Source organism: Rosa chinensis, chromosome 1 (genome assembly GCF_002994745.2).
Source record: "Rosa chinensis cultivar Old Blush chromosome 1, RchiOBHm-V2, whole genome shotgun sequence".
NCBI lineage: Eukaryota > Viridiplantae > Streptophyta > Magnoliopsida > Rosales > Rosaceae > Rosa > Rosa chinensis.
The window spans coordinates 67469039-67478807 of NC_037088.1; the positions used below are offsets into that span (position 1 = coordinate 67469039).

General features: G+C 38.9%; 1 protein-coding gene across 2 annotated transcripts; it reads left to right on the top strand.

Moving 5' to 3' along the window:
- Positions 1 to 1475: 1475 nt before the first annotated feature.
- On the top strand, positions 1476 to 5604 carry LOC112184549 (two-component response regulator-like APRR5). Of its 2 annotated transcripts, XM_040512557.1 has the most exons (9): positions 1650 to 1771; positions 2017 to 2131; positions 2727 to 2888; positions 2996 to 3126; positions 3233 to 3382; positions 3494 to 3662; positions 3757 to 4096; positions 4283 to 5033; positions 5132 to 5604. In XM_040512557.1, the coding sequence occupies exons 3-9, from the start codon at positions 2801 to 2803 to the stop codon at positions 5252 to 5254; spliced, it is 1752 nt and encodes a 583-aa protein (XP_040368491.1). In that variant the 5' UTR covers positions 1650 to 1771; positions 2017 to 2131; positions 2727 to 2800; the 3' UTR covers positions 5255 to 5604. The 2 variants fall into 2 exon arrangements, with proteins under 2 accessions (XP_024178583.1, XP_040368491.1); XM_024322815.2 differs by lacking the exon at positions 2017 to 2131 and having other exon boundaries at positions 1476 to 1771.
- Positions 5605 to 9769: the final 4165 nt, after the last annotated feature.

The following is a 9769-nucleotide window of genomic DNA, read 5'->3' on the forward strand; positions in this document are numbered from 1 at the left end:
CTGGCAAGGTTTTTACTGAGGTAACGATCAAAACGTCATCACCGAGTTTGAGCGGCACAATGGGGAGTGTGGATGGATGTAGACTACTCCACATTCACGCGCGTTGTGCTCTTTTTCTCCTTCGACCAAATGTTGTTTTTTCCCACAGGGTTTTTATTACTTGGCAAGGTTTTTGACGAGCCAACTTAGAAGCGCATAGCAGAGGCAACACTATTGACATAGAATATCCTGTTGTAAATGATAATGACTATTCATGCAATAGGTATTGCTTAATGTATGCGATTGACATACTTGTAATGTGCGATTGATTAGTATAGCTATTTTGTATTGTCTTTTGTATACATGATGTAACCCTATATGAACCTTATAGTGAGATGAATACAATACAATTATCCAATTCTCTACAACACTTTTATAATTGATAGAGAAGCATAAGTATTAAAATGGGTTCAACATCTCATCTACACTACAGGCATTCATTGGTTTTACTAGTTCATTATCTACACTACAGGCATTTGCTGTAAGTTCATTGGTTTTGCTAGTTAATCGTTTATGCTTTCGTATCTATCTTACCCGCAAACTTCAATTAGTATATCATTTCCACAAACTCATGTTCAAAATCTTGTAAACAAGTAACACTTACCCACCTCAAACTCTTAAAGTCATACAAAAAATAGTATCTGATGAGACTGATGCAATGTGTGAATAAGGAGCACTCCAACTCATTGATGCCATCTAGTATGAAAGAGAGTGATAAGAGGCTATTAAACAAAGGTTCATGTCACTACTGAACAAATGTCAATGTTAAACAAGGGGGGGGGGGGGGGGGGGGTTAATGTCACTGTAATGAAGTATCTTGGCCCCTAGTGGACTAGTGGTAGTGGGTTGGGTATTATAGTATCAAATAGCATCCAAGCCTCCCCCTTTTTACCCAATCAAACCCAAACAACACCACACGTTTTCTTACCCACTTGTCAAGCAACTTTCATAATTATTATAGCAAACATTAAGAAAATCTGAAGAGGGCAATTGACCAGTTGGAAATGGAAGGCCCTAATTTCCCCTTAAGGCTAAAGCTTGCCATCCGCGTGGCATGATCCTAGCCATGATCTCCACTTTTGGTTCCCTCAAAGCACTCATAAATATCTCCAAATATCTCAAATATTACCCTATTATATCTACTCAGAGGGACCCACCTCCATGCCACCTGTCTCCACGGAAAAATCTCAAAAACAAAAAAGAATGGCTAGTTTAAAATCATGGCCACCAAAACAGAGAACCCAATGACGCCGCTCCTTTCGATAGGGCTGTTGACGTGGCACCCAAGATATTTTCCCCTCTTTCTAGATATTTTTCACCGTTGGATTCACCACGACCTAGATTTCTTCGCCGTCCGATTTGCAGCAAAAGATTTTTGAGATATTTTTCTAGGCCTTTGACAAAAAGTGAAGACTTTTTATGAACCAAAACGGTGAGATTTTTTCTGAAACACAAGACACAAAGACAAAGCTCTCTTCTTTCTTCTTCTTCTTGTGAAGTTGAGAAATGGGTGAGGTTGTGGTGAGTAGTGAGGAAATGAGAACAGAGAGTGAGAAGCAGAGAAGTACAGAGATGAAGAACAATGGCGGAGGTGGCGGTGACTCATCAAGTGGGGTTGTGATGAGGTGGGAGAAGCTCTTGCCTGGAATGAACATGAGGGTCTTGTTGGTTGAGGCTGATGACTCCACAAGGCATATTATAGCTGCTTTGCTCAGGAAATGTAGCTATAGAGGTGAGTTGGGTATTTGGTTCTTGACTTGAAAGTTTTGATCTTTGGTTAAAATAACCAACTGGGTTTGTGTTTTTTTGGCAATCTTTTGATGGTGAATTTGTAGGTGTGTTAGATAGGGATTCTCAATGAGTTAGATCCTGTATTTCTTTTCTCTTTTTTCTTTCTTTGCCTTTTTGGGTTAAAAAGGAGAAAAGGGTTAAGATCTTGGTTTTCTAATTTCTGTGACTACTGTGCTGATGATGAAGAATTTGAAGGGTGTTGTTGTTGAATTCACATGAAGTTCAAGTGCTGTGTGATTTTGTGTTGGTGTATCTTAATGATAAGAAATTTAGGCCAAGAACAGAAATTGATCTAATCTTTGTAAGAGCAGCTAAATATTGTTTTACTTATGAATCGTGTTTAATTACTATTAATACGAAAAGATGTTAGAAGATGGTGAATATTATGAAAGTCAACCATGTCCAGGAAGAGGTCTAGTTTTAAATTTTAATTACAGTACGAGAGTGAATTCTTTCAGTAGAAACCAATATTTAGATTCAAGGAATTAACATAATTACACTATGTACAGCTAGCTAGCTGCAGCATAGGCAAGGTTCACCAGTAAAAAATAAATACTAATTAGTAGAGATTCAGGTGGTTTAATGCTTTTCTTCATCTCTTTCGACTTCTTTGGATGAAGGTTTTGTGGTTCAGGTCACTCACTGTTGATAGAGGTTTTTATTTTATAGTGAAAACTTAAGATATGAAGAGAACTCTTGGCTTTATTCACCCCCTTTGAGAGTTCATGTAAAAAGTTGCAGATATTCTAGTAGTGCTTATCATATACAGATCATGTAAAATTGCAAGTCTAAGGCTCACCCCAGTTATGTGGTGAAATCTACATGAATGGACATATCAATTTTTTGGCTGACATAACTCACCGAACTTAACTTGGCTCTTGTTTTTGTTTGAGCAGTTGCTGCTGTACCTGATGGCTTAAAGGCATGGGAAATACTGAAGGCAAGGTCTGATAAGATAGACCTCATACTGATGGAAGTAGATCTGCCATCAATATCTGGATTTGCTCTGCTTACACTAATCATGGAGCATGAGATCTGCAAAAACATTCCTGTTATAAGTATGATATGAAGAACAAATAAATGTGACATGATTTATGCTATTTGATTTTCATTATAGTGGTTTTTACCAAAAAATACTTATGAATTTATTTTTGTGATGTTGCAGTGATGTCCTCTCAGGATTCGATTAACACAGTTTACAAATGCATGACAAGAGGTGTTTCCGACTATCTTGTTAAGCCGATTAGGAAGAATGAACTGAGAAACCTGTGGCAGCATGTTTGGAGGAGACAAGCTGTATGCCTACTCAATTTCTTTGATTTTTAATTTTACTTCCAGTTCAGTTTCGAATTCTTATGTTAACAAGTCTGCCTGAGCCTAATTGAAATCTATTGTCTATCAGTTAGCCAGAAATATCCCACAAGATGAGAGTGTTGGACAAGAAAAGATTGAAGGTACATCTGATAATGATGCTGCAAGCAATCATTCCAGTGGCTATGTGGCATGTGCTCAGAGGAATAAGGAAGACATTGAAAAAGGGACTGATTCTCAGGTTTGTGTTTTATTATTTTGGAAGTTCATTATATTATGAAGATGATGCAGAAAAAAACCCTCAATTTGCATTCTCAATTTCGACCGACTGAATGTTTTATCTCTCTTGCAGAGCTCTTGTACAAGGCCAGATTTTGAAGCTGAGAGTGCTCCTGTGGATATGCAGGAATTTTCGCAGCAGATACAGGCTAAAAATTTTCTGGATGACTTAAGAATGCAGAAAGATGAAGGGAACACCAATTGTAGTGAAAAGTTGCTTATGCATGAAAATGAATCCAGAGGTGATATATCTTTACATTTCAATTCAGCAGCTTTTTATCTGTTTAGTATGGTAGGAAGGCCTGTTAACATTTGTCAATCCGTGAATCTAATTAGGACCAGCAGTGAATGCCTACAAGGGCAAGTTAGCAGCTCCACTAGGTGAGGTTGCCAAGCAAGGTAGTCATAGGAGGGATGCTAATATGGATAGTGAGGCTTGTGATGATAACGATCTCCTTGTCAACTCTTCAAGAAATGTCACCGACTTCTTTGGGGTATGCAGTAGTTATCCAATTAGCAATCTCAGAAACTCTTCATCAAGTAATAGGCCTAGTACATATGATTCTACTCCGCCGTTGGATCTTTCTTTGAGAAGATCAGATTCCAGTGGCATTGAGACTCAAGTTACTGAAAAAAGGCATACTCTGGGCCATTCTAACGCCTCAGCATTTTCACGGTGAGTTTCCATTTTTTGTTTTCTGCAATGAATTTTGTGATACGGGCACCTCATCAATCTATGGATTTATATAAAGAGTCTGCAATGAAGTTGGTTTTAATCATTAATTTCTTCACTAGACGATTTATTCATTACTCTTTCACTGGACTCATATTTGTCGATTCAATCTACTATTTTGTCCTGCAGATACATCAACAGACCATTGCAGCCCCAGAATCCATTGACTGGCATAAACGATCAACAAAAGGCATACCAAACTACATCTGAGAAGCCTGCATCCCCTGTTAATATGGATTGTGATACCCCTGCTGCTACTTCAAGTATTCCAAGGAGTGTCATCACTGTAGCTACTGGTCAGTCTAACCAGTCTGAAATTGGAACGTCATGCCCTCAGCAGAGATTATTTCCTCTTCCTGTTCCCATTAAAGGTGTAAGGTTTAACAACCTTTGCAATGGGTATGGTACTGTACTGCCTCCAACCTTTTGCACACAGTCAAGTCCATCACCAATGCCAAGTTCAGCTGCCCAGCAGGAACCCTCATTTCTAATGAGTACATTTTATCCGACTAATCTTCAAAACCATAAACCAGAGCATGTGTACGACCCAGCTTATCATAATTCCAAGGTTGCGATGGAACAGACAATGCAGCAGCAGGAACAAAGATTCGATGAGGATCGAGGGCATATCTCTTCAAACAATGATCAGAGTGCAACTAGTAGTTTTTGCAATGGCAATGCAAGTCATCTGAATAGCCTGGGGTATGGAAGTGCTTGTGGAAGTAACAACGTTGATCAGGTGGCTATGTTCAGGGCTGCTCCAGAGAGCAAGAATGAAGACAGTGTCTTTAATCACAGTGGAAATAATCGATCCATCCAAAGAGAAGCAGCTCTCAACAAGTTCCGGTTGAAGAGGAAAGATAGATGCTACGAGAAGAAGGTAGATCATTATCTTTATCGTACTTAATATTGTAGCTTCACTTTTACCTCTATTGTTGCAAAATAGGCTATAGTTCTAACAAGAAATTTCTTACACAGGTTCGCTACGAGAGCAGAAAGAAGCTTGCAGAGCAGCGTCCAAGAATAAAGGGACAATTTGTTCGTCAAGTGCTTAATGATCCTTCACATATGGAAGCTGAGGGCAATGCATATGAGGATTGAGTAGAGGTTTCTTTTAGAGTTTTAAGTTGCACCATTTTCATTTCTTGATGCCTAGAAGGAAAGATGCCTGGAGATGCTTGCTGACACCGCTTCCTATTCATTTTGTTTTTGGATGTATATTAACTGATGGTACCATGTATATCCCTTGTAAAATAGGGCTGTAAATTTTTATATCCTCATGAAATTTTCTTAGGGCTGCCTTAGTTATTCTTTCCCTATGTACACAGGTTTTGTCATTCCGACTTACATGTCAGTTGGTATACAAACTACATTTGTACTTGCTGGATTATCTTCTTGTTACTAACTACTTGAGGATTTTGTAATTGAGAGGTGAGGAGAAATTGTTTTCATTTCAAATGAATATCAATGATCCCAAGCTTATACTTTGATAATGTCCCTTCCAACAACTTAAATGGAAGGCGTTTTCAAGCAGTGGCCCTCCAATTGAGTGCTAGATTACATTAACAGTTATCCAATCAACCAAATTAAAACTTCAGTACTGATAGATTCAATTCTGATCCTCCAACAAAGAAGAAGTGATCTCAGATTCGGTTGTGAGATTGCAACAAAATCTAGGAAACCAATTTAGTTGCTTCTTGAACCTTTTTGAGTGAGGCAAGTATGCTGACTGCTGGGAGAAGCAGAATGCATTGTTGCAAAACTGACCGTCCGAGTCAGTCATATGACTTCTCTCAGCTGCGTAAGAACCTGTCCGGGAGTCCATCATCTACCAAAATATCAAGTTCCTTATTATGTATCAATTTACTCACCCCAAAGAATACAATTAACAGTAATAAACTATATCAATCCATAGGTTCATTCTCCTCATCTTGGAAAAAACTAAGAGGACCTCATAAACAAACATTAATAATTAGCAAGGAATATTGGATCACGCATATACCGCCGACAACAATAATCTTTCCTGGACCTGCCATTCCAACATGAGATGATGACTCGAGGCCATGGTCCTCGTCTTCAACGTCGTCTGATTTGGTCGTCATGTTACTCCTTCTTTCAGCTGATCTACGAAACCCAACAGTGAAAGCTGGCCGGAGAAAGAGAGAGGAGAATGAAATAGGTTTCATATATCTCTCAGCTCACTAGTCTAATGGTGTTATATACTTATATATAAATCGGATCATGAAGATTAAGTCGTTGAAGTGTGTAAGTAAGCTACTGACACAAGATATGGGGTATCTTTGAACCGATCATATTCAAACTCCATTGTTCAAACTCCCTTTCATTCTGCAGCAAGATGACGAATACATTCTAAAATTATTCAGAACATCTGACAAAAATTTCTTATAGTCTCACATGAACATCTGATGAGTGCATGCAGATTTCAGGGCACGTATAGTACTAACTTTCTTGGTTCCCTTCATTTCTATGTTTCTCATCAACCTACTTATCATAACTTTGCCTTGAGGGAAAATTTGCATTAGAAGTTAATAATCAATTTTGTTATGTCATGTCTGTTAAACCAAATTTTCAATAGGACCTTATAGTCCTACATACAAGTTTGGTCACCAAATATAAGCTTCAAATTTCTCGGAACCGGCCGTCATTTCATTCAATCATTTTCAATCGAGCTAGCTTGTCCAAGAGTATATACAGTTACAATGTGGATGATGGCAGAAGCACTTTTACATGCCGGGGAGTTTTCTGGCTTATTCATTTAACAAAATTCAAAGCCACCATAAAGTGATAAAACCACTTCATATCAAAAATTATTGCAGGAGATCGAGCAATTCCAACCTCTTTCTTTTGACAAATTCTCAATGTGGAGACAAAATATATACCAGGATGCAATTCGAGGCAAAGAAGTAGCAACCAAGAAACGTTTTCCATTGAAACACACTAGTGGAACTAATTACATCAGATCGATATATCACATCAGAATTGTTACTACTTTCTGGGCCACCAGGATCCAAGGCTGCTACTGTGTAGCCTTGGCTGCAAGGTCGCCAGGATACGTAACTACATATGCTTCAAACCTTTGATAAAAAAAACTATAGATAACATCAATTCAGCAATTTATGCCTGCTTAAGTCTTCGAAAACGAACATAATCATAGGTAACCAGGGGTATTGGTTCTCAAACTTGTTTCATTATTAATGTCTTCCTTAGCCTCATTTGTGTGCCCTTGCCATGTAAATTAATCACATTCACATACTTCCTGAACCCATTTAGGAAAAAAACAGAAGAAAACCGAAAAGTTTTCTCACGTTTCCTGATCCGATTCTAGGGTTCTGCATCCCTCAGTGGCATCCGGAAGTCCGCACGTGAAGGCTCAACTATTTGTAACAGCCTAGTCATCTAGCTAACTCGACAACTTGTCTATGAAAAAAGCTCATTAAAATAGAAATGCATATAAAGAACAATAACGGATGAAATAACAGTACCTGCAATTACCAATTTCATTAAAATCCACTTGTGAATCGGAGGAGGAAGAGAAGACGAAAGGAAGAAAGCGGCAGTGGTTTGACTCTGGTTTGGTTGATCAGATAGAGAGAGAGAGAGAGAGAGAGAGAGAGAGAGAGAGAGAGAGAGAGAGAGAGAGAGAGAGAGAGAGAGAGAGAGAGAGAGAGAGGGAGAGAGAGAGAGAGAGAGAGAGAGAGAATGTACATTAGGCTTCTATTCGGAGTCCTACTGATCAGAGATTGCAGAGTTGACTGATCAGTCACTGCAGGGTAGGACTATTGCACTACTGGCTCACGGGCTTGCCTACTACTTCACCAGAAAACTGTGACCTCTGCACTGATAGCATTACTGTGGATGTAGAAGATGGTTTGAACAAATCAAACAGAGAATCCTAGAGAGTTTTTTTTTTCGATGAAGAACAAAATTACAAGCATTAAGGCGGAGCCCCTGAGTCCAGCTTGCAACGTCAACTGAATGGCCTAAATTGGCAAGAACATCCGCCACCAAATTTGCCTCTCCAAACGAGAATCCTAGACAGTTCGGGAATGAGCAAACAACTGTTTCTTAGATTTGTATTTGAATTTGAATATGCGACTGCACTGGTCCTAACGCCTGACCACTGTCAAGAATTTCTATTTTTATCCCAGTACAGTAACAAACAGTGTGCCTGTCCAGTCGTGTATGTCTCCCAAGGACCTTTATCCAATACTTTCTTTCGGTGCATGAAACCTTGTGAGAACGAATTTTTAGGATGATAAAATCTGTCTTTGCCTCCGAGCAAAGATTCTCGAAAATTTTCAGAAATTGTTGTAAAACAGAAAAATTTCTGAGAGAGAGAGAGAGAGAGTTTGGACACAGAGAATCAGATTGTGTGTATATTCATCTCACCACGAGGGGGTTTATATAGGAGTACATGATGTATACAAATAGGCAACGTTTAATAACAACGTCAATTACTCCTATTCACAATCCTATCAATCACTAATCTATAGTGAAAGGAAAGACATATATGACTCTCCATCTATTTACATGATATTAGCCATAATTATTTACAACACTCCCCCTTGGATATTTCATGTCAATAGTGTTGCCTAGGCTGAGCGCTTCTAAGTTGCCTCGTCAAAAACCTTGCCAAGTAATAAAAACCCTGTGGGAGAAAAACAACCTTGGTCGAAGGAGAAAAAGAGCACAACGCGCGTGAATGTGGAGTAGTCGTATCATAATAGAGATAGGTGAAGTCTTCTTATCATCATCATAAGTAGATAGTATGTCTACGAGAGGGATGCATTAGAGTTGCTACACCAAAACCTTGCCCGGTAAACCCAGTGGGAGAAACCCGTGGTCGAAGGGAAAAGATGAGCAAATGCATGTATATGTCGAATCAAACCATCTTCAGGATGTAGTATAAGTGGGGTGACCATGCTAAAGATGTGCCTCGTTAAAACCTTGCCAGGTAACAAAACCCAGTGGGAAAAAATAACCCTAGACGAAGGACAAAAAGAGTACACAATGGTCAAGTGGGTATGCTTCAGGATACTCCCCCTGATTTCGACTCCCCCTGAAAATTACATGTTAAGTAATTCAGATAGTTTACGTAGACCAATATCTTGAACATGCTTCTGGAATGTGTACTTTGGTAGTGACTTGGTAAAGAGGTCTGCATGATTGTCTTCAAATCAAATATGCTTAACTTCAATCTTCTAATGCTCCTGTTGTTGCTAATTGAAGGAGAACTTCGATACAATATGTTTGGTGTTGTCTCCTTTGATGAAACTCATCTTTATCTGCTCTATGTAAGCAGCATTATCCTCGTAGATAATGGTTGGTTCATCAGTGGTGGAATGCAGTCCACATGTGCTTCGAACTAACATACTGCTTCGTGAAGAGCTAGTATCTCATCATGATTCGAAGAGGTAGCAACAAGTGTCTACTTTGTAGACCTTTAAGAAATTGCAGTATTCCCAATGGTAAAGACATAACCAGTCTGGGAACATGTCTTGTGCGGGTCTGATAGATATTCTATATCAGCATATCCAACAAGGCAAGCATCATTCTGAGGATCAAGGGGGTTTGATCCATTCCTTGATGCATAGG